The sequence below is a fragment of the Rhinopithecus bieti genome, unplaced genomic scaffold (assembly GCF_001698545.2).
Source record: "Rhinopithecus bieti isolate Rb0 unplaced genomic scaffold, ASM169854v2 scaffold_11744, whole genome shotgun sequence".
Taxonomy (NCBI): domain Eukaryota; kingdom Metazoa; phylum Chordata; class Mammalia; order Primates; family Cercopithecidae; genus Rhinopithecus; species Rhinopithecus bieti.
The window spans coordinates 1,731,748-1,749,778 of NW_016807094.1; the positions used below are offsets into that span (position 1 = coordinate 1,731,748).

At 53.9% G+C, this 18,031-nt stretch overlaps 2 protein-coding genes across 11 annotated transcripts in view; one reads left to right on the forward strand and one right to left on the reverse strand.

Moving 5' to 3' along the window:
• Nucleotides 1–11,312, forward strand: part of GJD3 (gap junction protein delta 3) — a 13,752-nt gene extending 2,440 nt beyond the window's left edge. The window contains exons 3-6 of the mRNA XM_017880240.1: nucleotides 8,882–9,037; nucleotides 9,145–9,239; nucleotides 10,242–10,389; nucleotides 10,766–11,312. Of these exons, the coding sequence (XP_017735729.1) occupies nucleotides 8,882–9,037; nucleotides 9,145–9,239; nucleotides 10,242–10,389; nucleotides 10,766–10,988 (622 nt within the window). The 3' untranslated portion in view covers nucleotides 10,989–11,312. The remainder of the gene's footprint in view (nucleotides 1–8,881; nucleotides 9,038–9,144; nucleotides 9,240–10,241; nucleotides 10,390–10,765) is intronic.
• A 2,680-nt stretch (nucleotides 11,313–13,992) lies between these two features.
• The window catches only part of RARA (retinoic acid receptor alpha), a 48,730-nt gene continuing 44,691 nt past the window's right edge, over nucleotides 13,993–18,031 (reverse strand). For all 10 annotated transcript variants that reach the window (XM_017880202.1, XM_017880201.1, XM_017880205.1 and 7 more), the window contains 3 exons: nucleotides 17,105–17,309; nucleotides 16,194–16,352; nucleotides 13,993–15,604 (listed from right to left, as the gene is read on the reverse strand). In XM_017880202.1, the coding sequence (XP_017735691.1) occupies nucleotides 15,387–15,604; nucleotides 16,194–16,352; nucleotides 17,105–17,309 (582 nt within the window). In that variant the 3' untranslated portion in view covers nucleotides 13,993–15,386. The remainder of the gene's footprint in view (nucleotides 15,605–16,193; nucleotides 16,353–17,104; nucleotides 17,310–18,031) is intronic.

Consider the following 18,031-nt stretch of genomic DNA (forward strand, 5'->3'; position numbering starts at 1 on the left):
TTTTTTTTTTTTTGTGATTGAGAGCTGAGCCTTGTGTGTGTTGGCCAATAGATAGATACCAATCTGCATGTTGGGACAGCCACAGAGAAGAGGTAGAGGGAACCACAGACAGTGAGCAGGGGGCTGCTGGAACCAGTCTGCCTTTATGCCCAAACCCCCAACTATAAATACCTCATCTTGGGGAGCTCAGTCTTTGGTTTGTTCATAAAAAAACCAATCTGGGAACCAGAGGTGGACAGGAAAGAGGAGGCTGACTTGCCGCTCCTGGGTTGATGTGATCTTGGCTGGTGTTAACAAGTGTATTATGGTTCATAGCACAGGACAAACCCTTAGAGACTCCCCTTGTCCTCACCGGGGTCACCACACCAAACCAGGTATCTTCAGGTGTGAGGACCACAAAAAATTGGAGATCTCACCAGGGTGGGCAGGGATTTCTTGGTTAAAGTCTGAAGGAGAGAAGACTCGGGGGCATCTCTCTGGCTCCAAATCTCTGAAGGGCCAAAGGCAGAAGTGCTGGGGGAGAGTCAAGTTTTCATTTAGAACAGGGACAGCCTGACAGTGGCTGCCTTATGTGGCAGTGAGTTTCAGTCACCAGTCAACAGAGGCCCAAGAACTACTCACCAATGGGGCCAGGAGGCCAAGGAGGGCTGGGGAGGGCAGAGCAAGGACCCTGCAGGTCACCACAGGCTCCTGCCTCAGATCCTCTGACTGAGGGATGATCTGATGAAGGATTGGTGACAGACAAGGCCATTTGAGGCAGTGTTCATCATATCCTTGGAACATGTAAAGGCTACAACTTAACATTTATAGGGTGGTCTCCGCAGGACAGGCTACATCATGAATTGCTACCCAGAGGGCTGAATGCTCTGCAGCTCAGGCCTTCCCTGTGCTATGTGGCTTCTCAGGAAAAGGAAAGAGAATAGGATGACGATGAAAGAAAACAGGGAGAAAAGGAAGGGGAGGGGCTCTCAGAAGATGGAAGTCTCTGTTGACTGGGCACTTGCTCTGTTCCAGCACTTATATACTTGGCCACACTGGATCTTTGTACAACTTTCTCTGGTTGTTTTACAAGCGATGGTCCAGGCGAACTCTCAGCCAGTGAAGTTCTAGGTCTGCCTGCCTGTGAAGACTGTGGTACTTGGGGTACCCCATGGCCTTCTTCAGGTGGGCAGCATGGTAGCTCAAGCCTGAAAGGTCGCTCGGAGGTCATTTCTTACAGCCCTTACCCACTCCCTGCAGGCCCTGCCTCCTGTGATCCACTTGCCCTCTGCTTGATTTTTCCTATCTGTGGATTTATAGAAAAAGAGTGGAGCGCTTGGCTCCCTCCTGTGGTTAGAGCAGTCAGAAACTGTTGCTTGAAGGAGGCCTTGCCTTTTAGGAGTGCTAAGAAGATCACCACAATGGAAAAGATTTGGCAGAGCTAAGACAGGGGGATATTCCAGGAATGGTGTTATCTGGCATGTAGTAGGTGCTCCACACGAGTCTAATGAATTAGTGAATGAGATAGAAACCTGGAGGCAAGGGTGGGCCATTGAGGGAAAAAGGAACCAAAGCAAAGAGATGCGAAGGCACAGTATCCGATCAGGAAGGGGGCCAGCTAGGGCCGCAGGCTCTGGACCTGACTCTCCAGCCACCCCTGGGAATCCTGCACCAGCGATCTCCCCTGTGGGGGTAAAGCCCCCTTGTGCAATCATGGGGTTGATGGTGGTGCTCATTCCAGGCTGCAATTATTAATCACCTGGTAGGTTTTCAAAAATGATTACTGGGCCCTATCATTACTGATTTTGACTTAATAGGTCTGAGGTGGGGCCTGTACAATGCATTTTTTGAAAGCTCCCCAGGTGATTCTGGGGTCCCTCTGAGGCTAAGAACCAGGCGTGGGTTATTTTTTTGAATGCTTCCAGTTCATATTGCTTGTGATTCAGAGCTTGTTTTTTATTTTTATTTTTTTTTATTTATTTATTTTTTTAAGATATTTCACTAAATTAAATTTGTATCCTATGCTAGTAGACGATGTTATTTCACCATTAAGACAAGGGGCTGATATTTGTCACTAATAAATCTAAAGATAGATCTTGATATTTGCATCCATAAGGTGATCCCCACCATAGGCAAGGGGAATATGATTTGTTCCCCATGCCTCTAATGTAATTAAGCATGCATTTTAAAGAAAGATGCACTATTGAGATACAAACTGGTAATGGGAGTTTAACCTTCAAATTGCTGTTTTGTTAAGGTTACCACTGTATTGCTTCAGTGCTTAACAGTGCATTATTCGTGTAGCAAACATGGAAAATCCATTGGGAGAGAAAGTGTAACACACTCAAGAGATGATTTGAGGCCTCTGGACTTTGTCACATCCCTAAGAACTATTACTTCATTCCCTTCTCTGTTTGTTCTCCTCTATTCTGTGCAAGAAGGTTAACACTGATGGGGGAACAGAAAAAGGAAAAATAATCTACAGCATGGGTAGCTACACTTTAGATACATCACTTAGAACAAGTTGCTCCTATTAGACAAGTCCAAAGGGCAGGCATTACATTGAGGCATTTCTCAGATCTCTCCTTGCTGGGGAACATATTTTAGAATTCTGAATTGTGTCTGTGCTGGCAGCCTTGGCTGGCCACGCTTCCCTGCCATCTCTCCCTCCATCCTAACAGGCTCTGGCCTACCACTGTGTGAGCTAGAAAGGTTGTTAACAGGGATAGCTCATAGAGAAGTTGCCAACTGGGCCCAGATGAGACTGTTGCCAGATGACACGAGCTCTGGGTTGGATTAGCAAGAAACCACTTGGAACAATATCAGTAGTAAGAACCACCATTGATTGAGTGCTACCACATACCAGATGTGACGCTGCACATGAATAGTTGGACTGATTTTCTTTATCAGCCCGAGGCATAAAAATAGGTTATATCACTTTTGCTTTTCATTTAATTGCTTAAGGCCTATCTGCCAATCATGTCCATCTTCCTTGACTTTTTCAAGAACATTGTGTAGTGTAAAGCATATGGTGATGTTTCCAAATGTACTCAATCTATCAGAGAGAATCTAATCTCGATTGTTAGGGAGAAGATATTGGCTTGACTCTGTGCAAATTTATTTATTTATTTTTGAGAGAGGGTCTTGCTCTGTTGCCCAGGCTGGAATACAGTGGTGCAACCTTGGCTCACTGCAACCTCCACCTCCCAGGTTCAAGCGATTCTCCTGTCTCAGCCTCCTGAGTAGCTGGGATTACCAGTGCACACCACCACACTGGGCTAATTTTTGTATTTTTAGTAGAGACAGGGTTCCACCATGTTGGCCAGGCTGGTCTTGACCTCCCAACCTAGGTGATCTGCCCACCTCGACCTTCTAAAGTGCTGAGATTACAGGCATGAGCCACCGTGCCTGGCCACCCTGTGCAAATTTAGCTCCCTCTCCCAAGTAGCCAAATCTTGGGACATTTTGCAAAGGATAATCTTTGTGAGCCTTAAAGAATCCTGTTACAGCTGTTCCACATCTGTATTGGTCTGTTTTCACACTGCTATGAAGATACTACCTGAGACTGGGTAATTCATAAACAAAAGAGGTTTAGTTGACTCACACTTCCACATGGTTGGGGAAGACTCAGGAAACTTAGAATCATGACAGAAGGCAAAGGGGAAGCAAGGACCTTCTTCACCAGCTGGCAGGAGAAAGAGAGAGAGAGAGAGAGAGCGAGAGAGCCAGGAAGTGCCACACTTTAAAACCATCAGTTCTTGTGAGAATTGACTCACTTATCAAGAGAACAGCATGGGTGAAATTGCCTTCACAATCCAATCACCTCCCACCAGGTCCTTCCCCTAACACATGGGGATTGCAATTTGAGATGAGATCTGGGTGGGGACACAGAGCCAAACCATATTAATATCTTAGTGTGTACCTTGTGGTCTTCTGTTTGCAATATCTCAGAGATGCAACTGAAGTGTTCAGAGAAAAATAAAGCATCTATTTCATTGTGATAAAACTTACAGTGTTGTCAGATAGAAGGCACTGCTCGGTCCCTGCCCTTTTTTTTTTTTTTGAGATAGAGTCTCCCTCTGTTGTCCAGGTTGGTGTGCAGTGGCGCGATCTCAGCTCACTGCAACCTCCACCTCCTGAGTTCAAGCAATTCTCCTGAGTAGCTGGGATTACAGGCATGTGCCACCATGCCCAGCTAATTTTCATATTTTTGGAAGAGATGGGGTTTCACCATGTTGGCCAGGCTGGTCTCGAACTCCTGACCTCAGGTGATCTGCCCGCCTTGGCCTCCCAAAGTGCTGGGATTACAGGCATTAGCCACCATGCTGGGCCTTACAAATAATTTATTTTTATTTATTTAGTTTTTATTTCATATTCATAAGCTTAATTCTGCAATCCAGCTAGGCATGGAAAGGAACAAGGAAAACATGGAACCCAGAGGAAACTGAGCGAGAGCACAAAGATTCTAGGATACTGTGAGCAAATGAGGTGGAGGGTGCTCTCCTGAGCTACAGAAGGAATGGGCTGGTGGTTAAGATAAAACACAAGTCAGACTCATGAGAGCTGTCCACAGTCAGCAATGCTAATCTTGCTGGTCTTGCCATTCCTGGACCCAAAGCTCTCCATGGCCTCCTCAATATTCATGCCTTCTTTCACCTTGCCAAAGACCACACGCTTGCCATCCAACCACTCAGTCTTGGCAGTGCAGATGAAAAACGGAACTGTTTGTGTTGGGTCCCGCATTTGCCAGGGACGAGATGCCAGGACTGTATGCTTCAGGAAGAAGTTCTCCTCATCAGATTTCTCTCTGCAGATGAACTTGCCACCAGTGTCATTATGGCGTGTGAAGCCACCACCCTGACATAAACCCTGGAATAATTCTGTGAAAGCAGGACCCCTTATAACCAAACCCTTTATCTCCAGTGCTCAGAGCACAAAAGTTTTCTGCTGTCTTTGGAAACTTGTCTGCAAAAGCTCAAAGGCGACACAGCCCAAGGGCTCGCTGTCAGCGGTGATATTGAAGAACATGGTGGGGTTGACCATGGCTGATAGTTACTGGGTACAAACACATACGTGCACCCGTGTGTGTCTGACATGAGCAGTGGCCCCACAATCCGATGGCCAGGGAGAGGTGTCTGGAACAGACTGGAGCTAGGCAGGATTGGCCTCTCAGCCCGGCCCCTGTCTTTAAGCATGGCCAAGAATGGGGCCACCAGCTGCCAGATCTAAACAGGGTCAGCAACACTCAGGCTGGATGGTGCTATCAGGGAAGGAGGATGGGGCCTGAGATTGTAGTCTCTGGGCCTGGCCCTGTGGCATCACAGGCTGCAGACAGCACAGGGTGACTGTGGGCTTTCCACTTCCTGCCCCACCCTGGCCCACCACCTCAGCTGCTTTCCACTCCCGCAGGCAGACAGGGTCTGATGGACTTTTTCCAGGTGGCGCCAATGGCCTCACCCAGCAGGAGCCACGGGACAGGACGGGGTGGGGACCATTCCTGGACAGTCGAGGGAGATGAGGTGTGACCCTGAGCCCCTGTGGCTGGGGGCAGGGGGCGGGTAGCAGCTTTGCCCAGGGCAAAGGGAGGTCGGGAAGGGGAGGTCAGCAGCGCCCCCAACCCACATCCTGTTTTCAGAATCTGGGGCCCCAGCATTGCTTTTTCCCTTGGACTTTCTCCAGGGCAGCATCCTCCACCCAGGCCCACTCCCAAGGGAAGCCTGCACGAGGGCAGGAGGGTTCCCCACGCAAGCAGGAGTTCACCTAGAGTTTTTCCAGCACAGCTGGGCCCCTGAGCCAGAGGGAGTGGAGGGTGAAGGGTATATGCCTTCCCCTTCCTGAAAGTGGGCCTGGGAGTCTGCGTCAGCAGATGGAAAACCACACAGGCACCCATGGCTGACAGGGAGAGGAACTGTGGCCAAGGAGGTGAGTCCTGCTACCCTTCCTCAGAGGGACAGGCATGACCTCCCTCCAGTGCCTACACCCACCAGCCCCACACAAGGCTGGCACAGAGGCAACCCCTGCTGGGGACTATCAGGCCCTGGGACACCACCTGGGAAGCCCAGCCAGGCTGGATGGAGGACAATACCACGAAAGGCTCAAGAGCTTGGGCTCAACAACCAGTTGGACCTCGCGTAGGCCTGGATCTGCTATTTACCAGCTGCGCGACAGCATGCAAGTGGCTTAGACCCTCCGAGTCTCAGTTTCCCCTGGTGTAAATAGTGCCCTCCTGCCACCATTGACAGAGAATCGAATGAGCTTGTTGGCATATGGAGCTAACGGGGCTCCACACAGGGCCTGGCCTGGCAGGTGCATAGGTGAGGAAGGTTGTGCTATGCACTCAGGCGGACCCCTAGGAAGGCAGAGCAGACAACCAAACATCTCAGCCTGGGAGCGACCCCTCCCTGACCACTCAGATTGCCGTCGGTCACCCTTACCCCTTTCTCTATAATTAAACAGCTTCCCCTGCCACCCAGGGCAGTAGAAGGGAACTCTCAATTCAGAGCCTTCTGGTGGGAAAGAAGTCTTCTATTTTTCACATTATAAAATAACATGAGGCGGGGCGTAGTGACTCACACCTGTAATCCCAGCACTTTGGGAGGCCGAGGCAGGTGGATCACCTGAGGTCAAGAGTTCAAGACCAACCTGACCAACATGGAGAAATCCTGTCTCTACTAAAAATACAAAATTAGCTGTGCGTGGTGGCGCATGCCTGCAATCCCAGCTACTGGGGAGGCTGAGGCAGGAGAATTGCTTGAACCCGGGAGGTGGAGGTTGTGGTGAGCCGAGATCGCACCATTGCACTACAGCCTGGCAACAAGAGCAAAACTCTGTCTCAAAAAATAAATAAATAATAAAATAACACGTTAGGCGGGGTGTGGTGGTTCATGCCTGTAATCCCAGCACTTTGGGAGGCTGAGGTGGGTGGATCACAAGGTCAGGAGTTCGAGATCAGCCTGGCCAACATGGTGAAACCCCATCTCTACTAAAAATACAAAAATTAGCCAGGCGTGGTGGCACATGCCTGTAATCCCAGCTACTTGGGAGGCTGAGGCAGGAGAATCACTTGAACCTGGGAGGCAGAGGTTGCATTCAGCCAAGATCGTGCCACTGCACTCCAGCCTGGGAGACAAAGCGAGACTCTGTCTCAAAAAAAACAAATAAAATAAATACATAAATAAATAACATGTTCATTATAGTAAAGTTGGAAATTACAGAAAAATGGGAAGGAAACCAAAGATTTTATTTAACTACCAAAGCCAGGCACTTGGGATATTTTAATGGTTTTCCATATGGGATTTCTTTTTTTCTTTTTTTTCAGGCACGACGGTTTTTTTGGTTCTCTGTCATATGGTTGGGAACTCAATATTCAGAAGTAGAGAATCCCAGCTACTCAGGAGTCTGAGGTGTGAGGATCACTTGAAGCCAGGAGTTCAAGATCAACCCGGGCTACACAGAGAGATCCCGTTCCATAAAAGATGTAGAGCTGGAAGGAAACTTGGGGATCAGCTGGTCTGGCCACCTTGGTTGACAAGGCAGGAAAGCCTGGCTCAGTACGGCCGAATGACTTGTCCAAGGTGGGCGGTGGCAGAGCTGGAACCAGAAGCTGTTAGATGTTTGCTGCCCCTTAAACTCCAGCAGCAAACCTCCCTCTGTCCCCGAAGACCATCTTCACAGGGCATGGTTAGTGCATAGCGGATCGAGGCTCCAGGCTGAGGGTCTCTCTGGGAAGGGCTTCTAGGAACCCCCCAGCTTCCTCCGTAAAGGATGTGGCTCTGGTTAACCCTCTCCCCCATTTCCAGAAAGGATGTGGCTCTGGTTAACCCTCTCCCCCATTTCCAGATGGAAATTTAGCTATGGGGTGGGGGGCCAAAAAGTGAGGGCCACAGAGCCCAGCAAGGGGCGTGGCCCGTGCCTGTTCCCAAGGGCGGAGCCAGTCAGCAGGGTCACCCTGTTCCTTTAAGAGAAGGGGGAGCGCTAACCCCTCTCAGCCATCCTGTCCTGTCCTCCATCCTGGCCAAATCCGAAAGGGAAAATGAAAGAGGGAGAAGGAGGCGCCGGTCCCAGCCACCTCCCAAGGTCCCTGGCTCAGCTCTGACACCCCAGTCCTGGCCCCATGGTGAGTGGGGTTGGGTGGTGGTTTAGGGGCACCAGCGGCCTGTGGGGACCTGTGTGAGTGCGGAGTGGAGAGGGTCTCAGGAGATGTGGAGGCTGGAGGCAGAGGAGGCTGGGGAGGAGGGAGAGGCCTGGCCCCGCATTCTCACCATGCTGGGGTAGGAGAGCAGGGACACCTCCGACAAGGGACCCTGTGACAGTTACGGAAGTGGGGTTGCCTCTGTACCAGCCTCCCACACTGAGAGTAGTTCACCTGCAGTGAAAATGGCGAGAGAAATGGTGGGCCGAGAAAGGAGTGGTCTCGCTGCCTCTACCACTCCCACTCCTCCCAGGGGCACCAAATTGGGTCTGGAGACTCGGGGTTCGAGGCTCCACTCTTCCTACAGCATCCTTGACAGCTAAGGGCACCGCTGGATTTCCGCTTCCACAGGCAAGTCAGGGGCTGGCCCAGCTGATCTCCAAGGTCCTTCCTAAGAATCTGGGATCTGGAGGATCCCAGGGTCAAACGGAGACGGCACAGGGGGTGTGGCTAAAACGCAAATGGGGGCTCCTCCCCAGCACCCATCGGCCCCAAAGAGAAGGGAACCCATAGCTGAGCGTCGCCTGCTCCCCTCGGGCCCTCCCGTGGCCCTCCCTTTCACACTGGTCTCATCGTTAAACCCGGGCCTCTCCCACCCCACTACTCACCCTGAAGTCAGAGAAGGCCCAACGGACCCCACCCCGATGGGCGTGGAAGGGGCGGGGGTCCCTGACCTGCCCCATCCCCTGACTCCCTGCCCCGCGTCCCCAGCGCCATGGGGGAGTGGGCGTTCCTGGGCTCGCTGCTGGACGCCGTGCAGCTGCAGTCGCCGCTCGTGGGCCGCCTCTGGCTGGTGGTCATGCTGATCTTCCGCATCCTGGTGCTGGCCACGGTGGGCGGCGCNGGCGGCAGCGGCCGCGGCAAGGCGTCACCGGCCCCCGGCCGCCGAGACCTGGCCATCTAGGGGCGGGCCCCGCCTCGCGCGGGCTGGACGCGAGGGCCGGACCCCGCCACCTCCGCCGCCCGCACCGCAGAAACCGGAAGCTGCTTCCACCAGAGCTGTCGTGGGACCTGCCCTGGCGGGAGACGCGCTGTGGGGACGGCCCGCGGGCGGCATCGCACTTGCCTCGTACTGCCTCCCAGTGGCTGCCGGCGGCACCTGGGGCAGGCCGAGCTGGGGGCGGAGAATGAATTCAGGCAGGTCCTGGATGCCACCACCCAGGTGGAAAGGAAGCAGACCAGGGCCCTGAGAGAGAGTGGACCCGAGGGGGAGAGCAGAGCGGAAGGTGGAGGGTGGTTGTTTTACTGGGGACACAAACAACTGTGATGCCAGCATTCTCAGGCACTCTCTGTGTTGAGAAAGTGGTCCCCGTGTGGGCCCTCTGTGAGTGTGCACACACGGACACATAAGCACTGCGAGCTGTGTGCACGCCCACCTGTACACCCTGTGTGAACGCCCTGCATGTGCGCGCATGTGTACACCCTGCTTGAGGCCCACTTGTGCACACAGACACACGTAACCCTTCCAGGTGATCTGTGTGCACATGCACATAGACACATGTATGCCCCGTGAGAGCTGTGTGCTCACATCCTTGTGAGCTTTGTGTGAGTGCGTTGTGCACACACGCACACGTGCATCCTGCGTGGGCTGCGTGTGCACACCTGTACACAGAAACATCGTTGTGCACTATGTGTGCATGTGTACATCCTGCGTGACCTCCGTGTGTGCACGCGTGTGTGTGTGTGATCTCTGATATGCACTGCGGGGGTGGCCAGGGTCCGATGCCAGCAGCAGCCACAATGGCTCCCTCCCTACCACCCTAACCCAGCCCACCTGCCAGGGCATGACAGAAGGTCTGTCCCCCTCCCAAGAGACCCCGCCCAGGGAGGGAAGAGGAGGAGAGGCTCCCCTTCCCAGGGCAGGCCTCAATCCTCGGGAGCCTATGAGCACATCCTCACTGTCCGCCTTGTAGCGAGGCGGGGGCTAGGCCCTTTCATGGAGGTGGGGTAGGGGTGCGCGGCGGGCTAGAGGGCAACCCAGACATGTGTTATGCCTCCCTCCTCCATCTGCATCCTCCCCGCCGCTACTGCTCCCCCAGGCTATAAACGGGAAAGTCTCTTCTGTCCTCAGGAGAAAGCTCCCAAAACACGCGCTTCCGGCCCAGCCTTCCCTTTGGACCACTCCCTTCTTCCTCGCGGGCATTGGAAGAGCTGCTGCCTATGCAGCCCATCCCCCTCCTGTGTCTCCCCTCCCGTCTGCCCTCCACCTTCACCAGCCAGTGGGCTGCTCTCCATGAGATCACCCAGGACCTAAGTGACAAATCCAGGGGCCATCATTGGACTGCACCTTGAGGGCGTCCCCGCATCTGCCGACCAGGCTGTGCGTTCCCCCCTATCACCCCACCCTGTCCTTCTAAGTTCCTGGCATCGTTCTCAGCTCTCCTGTGCCCCGCACAGCAGTGGGAGGTCTTTCTGAATAGCTCTCCCGCTACTTAAACCCGGGGCTGGGGGCAGCCTCACAAGGCTTCCTTCTGAAGCCCTGCTCCCGTCAGGCCTCCGACCCCACAGCACAGGCTTCCAGGTGTGCTCAGAACCATAGGGAGTTTTCTGTTCTAACAAGCACCAGGCCTGCTTGCTGCCAAGCGTTTGAACGTGCTGTTCCTTTGCCCAGAGCAGCCGCTGCTTCCTGCAGCCTTCTCCTCCCCTAGTTAATGCCCCTCCACCTTTTGTTGTCACTTGGGAAGAAAACAGACACCTTGAAGGAAAGGGCTTCCCTGGTAGCCGCCACCCCGAGACAGAGCTGGGTGCCTGTTGCTTCCCTAGGGAGAGCATTTCTCCTGCAGGATGGCGCTGCTCTCTCCCCTTCCATGGCACGTAGTATGTGTTCAGTAAATATGTGTTGGATGAGAAACTGAAGCTTCCCCAGGCCTACACCATTGCCATGCCCGAACACTATCCACACTATGGTGAGCACCATCTCTCTGATGACAGTTCTGTGTCCACAACCCAGACCCCTCCACACAAACTCAGATGGGGCCGTGTCGCTGTTTTCCAGATGTATCCATTCAACAAATATTTGTAGAGTACCTACTATGTGTCAGGTGATGTTCAAGATCAGCATCATCCAATAGAAATAGCATGTGAGCCATGTATGTAGTTTCAACTTTTTCATTAGGCACATTAAAAATGTAAAAGGAAACAAGTGAAATTAATTTTAGTCATGTATTTTCTTTAACCTAGTATATCCAAAATATTTTCATCTTAATGCCTCATCGATATTAAAAAGTATTAAGGAGATAGTTTACATTCTTTTTTTCATACTAAGTCTTCCAAATCTGCACCCACCTAGCCAATTCTTTCCTCTAGAGATTTAGCAATGATCCGAGATAGTGCCCCTGCACTCCAGCCTGGGCTACAACGGGAGACTCCGTCTCAAAATAAATTAAATTAAATTAAAAAGAGACTTAGCTGAGAGGGGCCTCCTCTTCCAGGAAGGCATCTGAGCCCTGCCCCAGGCCTGGTTCAGGGCCTCTGCCCTGCACTCCCATAGGCCTGTCAAGCCTGTTGCAGCCCTGCCCAGGGGACATCTGGTCACCTTCCTCTGGCTCAGTCTCCCTGCGGAGGATGGGCCCTGGCTCAGTGCAAAGCACATCAGCCCTGAAGGACCATACTCCACAGCGGTGGATCTCAACTGGAGGTGATTTTGTCCCCTAAAGGGACATTTAGCAATGTCTGGAGACATATTTGGTTGTTACAGCTGGGGTGGGGGAGAAGCACCAGTAGGGTTTCATGGGCGGAAGGTTGGAGATGTTGCTTAGCATCCTGCAATGCACAGGACAGCCCCCACAACCTGGCTCAGATCTTCATATTGGTGCTGAAGCTGAGCAACTCTGCTCAACAACAGTGAACTGCCGAGCACTGAGAACAACCCCAAGAGAGGTTCCCAACAGCAAGGGCGCTACCGCAACGGGCACTTTGTAAATGTGGGGGCCACCGCTTTGTTTTCACAATGATGGGGGACCCCATTGGCATTTAGTAGGCAGGGGCTATGGACGTCAAGATACCCTCTCAAAATAAAAACCTGCCAGGCACAACTTTTTTATTTGTATTTTTATTTTTTGAGACAGGTCTCCGTCTGTTGCCCAGACTAGACTGCAGTGGTGTTATCACGGCAGCCTCAACCTCCAGGGATCCAGCAACTCTCCCACCTGAGCCCGCCCAAGTAGCTGGGACCACAGACACACGCTACCAGGCTAGGCTAATTTTTGTATTTTTCTGTAGAGACAGGGTTTCATGATGTTGCCCAGGCTGGTCTTGAACTCCAGGACTCAAGTGATCCGCCAGCCTCTGCCTCCCAAAGGGCTGGGATTACAGGCGTGAGCCACTGCACCTGGCCTCAGACACAACTTTAGAATGTCCAACTGGACATTGGCATAAGTGAAAAACCTGGGCCCAAATCTCATTTTACATGTAAAACATTAAGGGTTTTGTTTGGGCTTTTTTTTGCATAGTTTTATTATAAATCAAACATGCCCATTTTTATCCCAACATCCACCCATGCTCTTTAGTATTCCTGGGCTTCTTGTACAGAATGGCTTCCAACCTTCTTCTTTTAAATTTAAATGTATTCATTCAAAAGAGGGGCAAGCATTAATGTATTGAAACACATAGCACTGCCCCTCAATTTATCCTTTATGATACGGTTGTGACAACATATTGATTTGTGAAATCACTTGTACAGGTACAGTATGTTAAATATCATTTCCGACTCAAAGATGTTAGAAAATATTTCCTGGAGGAAAAGCGCGTCGGTCCACACGGTTACCTCAAGCCTGATGCGGCCGTTCAGTCAAGCAAGGCGCTGCCGCCACCTGGTGGTTAACGTAGAAATGGCAGGCAACCGCTAGCAGAAGGAACCCTTCGCCTTACCCCACGCCCTCCAGACCCCCACACCACTTGGAGGCAGGGGGCTGGGCTCCTAAGCTTTCATCTCAATCCTGTGTTCTTGTTAGGTTTCTTTCTTTTCTTCTTTCTTTCCTTCTTTTTCTTCTTTCTTTTCTTTCTTTCTTCTTTCCTTTTTTTTCTCTCCTCCCTCTTCCTCTTCCTCTTCTTCCTCCTCTTGTTCTTTTCTCTCTCTCTCTCTCTCTCTTTTTTGGGATGGAATCCTGCTCTGTTGCCCAGACTGGAGTGCAGTGGCGTGATCTCAGCTCACTGCAACCTCCGCCTCCCAGGTTCTGCCTCAGCCTCCCGAATAGCTGGGATTACAGGCGCCCGCCACCACGCCCAGCTAATTTTTTTGTATTTTTAGTAGAGACGGTGTTTCGCCATGTTGGCCAGGCTGGTTTTGAACTCCTGACCTCAAGTGATCCGCCCACAGCCTCCCAAAGTGCTGGAATTACAGGCGTGAACCACTGCGTCTGGCCTCTTGTTAGGTTTATATGACTCCCTGACCCCAGCTCCTGTGCCATCTGTCATTCCTGCTGTGATGGTCAAGGCTGGACCCAGCCTCTGGCTTCCTAAGGACCAGGAATGTCTAGGGGTGGGTCCGGCTTCCTCCCTCAGACTAGGGGTTCCCTGAAGGTGGGGGCAGCTTTCCTCCTCTCCCCTCCCACTCTCAGACTGGGGCTCCTTGACATGGGCAGTGTGGATCTCCAGACTGAGGGCTTCCCAAGGGGCAGGACTTTCTCCTTCTCAGCATCTCCAAAGACCCCAGCACAAGGTAAGCCTCAGAAGGCAGCTTGGAAGGGTGCCCTGGCCAGCCCCTTGGCCCCAGTGCTCATTCCTGACTGTCACAGGCCCAGAGCACATGAGGAAACCCATTCCGAGCCCCCAGCCCAGACGCCAAGAGTAGGGGGTGGAGGCAGCAAGGCTGGAGGCATGTATAGAATAAATAGAACTTTATTCTTTATCCAGTAGATCTCAGTGGAAAGCCCAACAGTAACAGGTGCACCCACGGGCTCCAGGGGAAGGGGCCCCAACCCCTGGTGGAGGAGGTCAGGGCAGAGCCGGCTCCCCCAGCCAGGGGTGCAGGGGTGAGGGGAGACCCCCTGTAGGCCCGTCCTGCGGGGCAAGGAGGGGGCGCGGGGATGGGACAGGTGAGGGGTGGGGGACAGGCCAGAGAAATGGAGGAACTCAGGCCAAGTGTGTGTCGGCCCATCTACTGTCCAGTGTGTGTGTGTGTGTGTGTGCGCGCGCGCGCATGTGTGGGTGTGTCTGGGGGCCCTGTGGGGTGCTGGTGGCTGAGGCCGGGGTGGGGACAGCTCAAGCCCCTGGCCAGCCCCTTCACAGTGGGGGCTGGGGGGCCTGGATGATGTGGGCCCTGATGGGAGGCAGCTCTGCCGAGGAGCTGGGTCTGTGAAAACTCCGTGTGTCCCGGGGCCCCTGCTCCATGGCTCATGGTGGGTGCAGGCAAGTGCCAAGGCCAAGAGCCTGTCCTTCCAGGGCTACCCCACACCGTCCACACCCAGTGGTCAGGCAGAAGGAGCAAGGGGCTGGCAGCTTCTCCAGCGCGAGGGAGGGGAAGGCAGGCCTTGGAAAGTTAGTACTTCACAGTTTTAAAGAGAAAACTGAGGAGGAAAAGGCTGAGGAGGAGAACTGGGGGGCACAGGGACACGAAAGGAGAATGGGGGCCCCTTCCGAGCCACTCCCTCCCCCGGACCCCCCCCTCCAGCTCTGGATCCAGCTCCCCCCAGTACACAGCACAAATTCCTTCAGTATAAATGTGCTTAAAATGAAAATTCTTATTAAAAAAAATCAAAACCAAAAAAATTAAAATAAAAACAAAACCAGCGAGAATTAATACCTGGGGTTGGTACGGCAGGGTATGTACAGGGGGAACCCCCCGCCCCTGTCCCACCCCCTCTGTCACCAACCAAGGCAGGGGGGAGGTTGAGGTTCCCCAGCTGGGGAGCAATGGCTTGTGAGTTCTGAGGATGGGGGAGCCAAGTCCTGGCGTTTGCTGGTGATGAAGATGTGGTGAGCTGGGCAGAGGGGTGTCCTGATGAACATGAGGCCCCCAGGGGACCCATCCTGAGACCCAGGACCAGGGCCTCACTCAGTTCCCGGCCTCGGCCTCTGACGTCAGCCCAGGCTGTGGGAGCAGGCAGTCCACTGTCCAAGGAGTTGCTGCCTCCTCCCTGCCCGTCCCCCAGGGAAGGTCCCCAGTACTGCCCGGGAGGACAGGTGGGGGCAGGGCTGGCAGGGGTCACATGGTCGGTAGAAAGGCAGAGAAAAGCCGGGGCGGAGGGCGAGGGCTGTGTCCATGTGGCGTGGGCGGTCACGGGGAGTGGGTGGCCGGGCTGCTTCTGTTGGAGCTGGGGCTGAGGCTGGGGCTACAGCTGCCTGGAGGGGGGGCCAGGCCACCCCCGTCCCGCCCCCCACCCCCCGGTTGTCCGCTCAGAGTGTCCAGGCCCTCTGAGTTCTCCAGCATTTCCTGGATGAGAGGCGGCATGGAGCCCGGGATCTCCATCTTCAGCGTGATCACCCGCTCAGCCCCTGCGGGAAAGGAGGGGGCAGAGGTCAGCACACTGGGCCAGCCCTCCCAGCCCCAGCCCCAGCAAGCCTGGCTCGAGGTGGGAAGATCAATACTACTGATATTAGCTCTTTCTTGGGATTAGTTCTTTGACACGAGCCAGCTCTCTTAGCCCCCAAGTCCAGAGGCTGGTGGCAATGGGGCAAAGTGGTCCTGAACTCTGGTTCCAGGGCCAGACTGCCAGCCTGGGCTGGACACCACGTCCTTCCTTCCTCTATGCTGTGCGCTAGGGATTATCCTGACTCCTCTGTAAACACGATCATTATCCCTGCCCCTCAGAAGGGAAACTGCAGCTCGGAGCTGCTAAGTGACCCACACAAGGACACACACCCATGTGTCTGGTTCCAGAACCATGATCTGAACTACCACAAGAAGGTGAATGACACAGGCAGGCCACCTCGACACAGTGGAGTCACTAGGGGACCTCGGCGTAGACACAGATGGGGACAGGTGTCGTATTCTCCTGGCACAAAGACACAGGGTGCTGGCTTGGATGTGGGGGCCTGGGCCAGGTGTTGAGGGCCGGCACCCCTCCAGGTCTGGGAGCCTCACCCTTGGCGCTGATGCTTCGCAGGTCAGTGATCTTCATCAGCATCTTGGGGAACATGTGGGGGCGGCTGGGCCTCCGCTTTCGCACGTAGACCTTTAGCGCCTCCAGCAGCGGCTCCTGCAGCATGTCCACGCGGTCAGGCTGCTCCAGGTCCTGGCGGTCTGAGGAAGCAGAGCCACTCCCTGAGCAGCTGGGAACACAGCTGCACCCCCAGCCTCGGCCACCGGGGGGCGTGCCTGCCCAGGCCATGGAGGAGAACAGCTCGCAGGCGCCTCCCCACACAGGGCAGGGTGCGGGGTCTCTGCTGCTGCAGGGGACAGAGGCCCTTAAAAGGGAGCAACGGGCTGAGGGTGGCAGGATGTCCCAAACCCTCCCTATGAGCCCAGTTCATGGGATGGGACCCCAAATGGGCAGTGTCATCCCCAAGCAGGGAGAGGGTTCCCAGGCAGGCTCCCACTCCCACCTGTTATTTTGGAAACTAGATGAAATGGCAGAAATCACAATAAAACAGCAACTAACAAGCACTGGAGCTCGCTCTGGGCACCTGCACAGTGTGTTACCACCGTAATCCTCCCATCAACCTCAGGAGCTAGAGACCGTTCCTGCCCCGACCGTACAGAAACGGAGGCCCAGAGAAGTTCAGCAACCTGCTCAGGGTCATGCATCAGCCAGAAAGTGACCCTGGGAGGCCCGACCCTCAAACCCTCACTCTTAACCTCCCTAGAAGGGGTGTTGCCCAGAAATTGGGAACAGGAGTCCAGGCCCCACACGGCCCCCTTGCTGTGTAGCTGCAGACCAGATCCTGCCCTCTAGAGAGGCCTGACAAGAGGCGGCCTGAAAGAGCTCCCTGGAAGAGACTCTGGGGCTGCACTCCTGCCCCAGGCCCAGCCCCTAGACCCAGGCCCCTGCCCACCTCCGCAGATGAGGCAGATGGCGCTGAGCAGCCCCGTCTCCGCATCATCCATCTCCAGGGGCAGCAGCTGGTTGGCGAAGGCAAAGACCAGGTCGGTGAGGGGGCCGAAGCCAGCGTTGTGCATCTGGGTCCGGTTCAGGGTCAGCCCGTCGGAGAAGGTCATGGTGTCCTGCTCGGGTGTGTACCGCGTGCAGATCCGCAGGATCTGGGTGCAGAGGATGCACGGGTTCAGTGACTGAACCCCACCCACTCCGAGCACTCAGCACCAGCACTCCCGGAGGACCACCTGGCAGGCGGCCAGAGCAATGCTGTCTGATAAAATTTTCTACAATGATGGAAAGGTTCTATGTCTGCACCATCCAATACCTCAGCCACCAGCCACATGCGTCTATTGAGTACTTGAAATGTGGCTAATGCAATTGAGGAACCGAATTGAGTTTAATTTTAATTAATTTAAATTTAAATAGTCACATGTGGCAAGCAGCTACTGTACTGGACAGTGCAGGTCCAGGTCATCCTGCCTCCATGCAGAGAATTTAGGAACACTGGGCTGCTGCCTACAGCTCCCAGGATGGGGCACACAACAGGTGCTCAGTAAACGTGTATTGGCTTGAGCTATGTTGCAGGAACCCAGACCGCGCCTCCTGCATCCAGGACGTGGGGATGGGAGCCCCTGCAGGTAGCACCATCTAAACCTCCCACCCATCACCCGCCTCAACATTCAGAGGCATCCACAGGGAAATGACAGTCTGCTAGGCACCATGGCTCACACCTGTAATCCCAACACTTTGGGAGGCCGAGATGGGTGGATCACCTGAGGTCAGGAGTTCGAGACCAGCCTGGCCAATATGGTGAAACCCCCATCTCTACTAAAAATACAAAAATTAGCCAGGCGTGGTGGCGGGTACCTGTAATCCCAGCTACTCA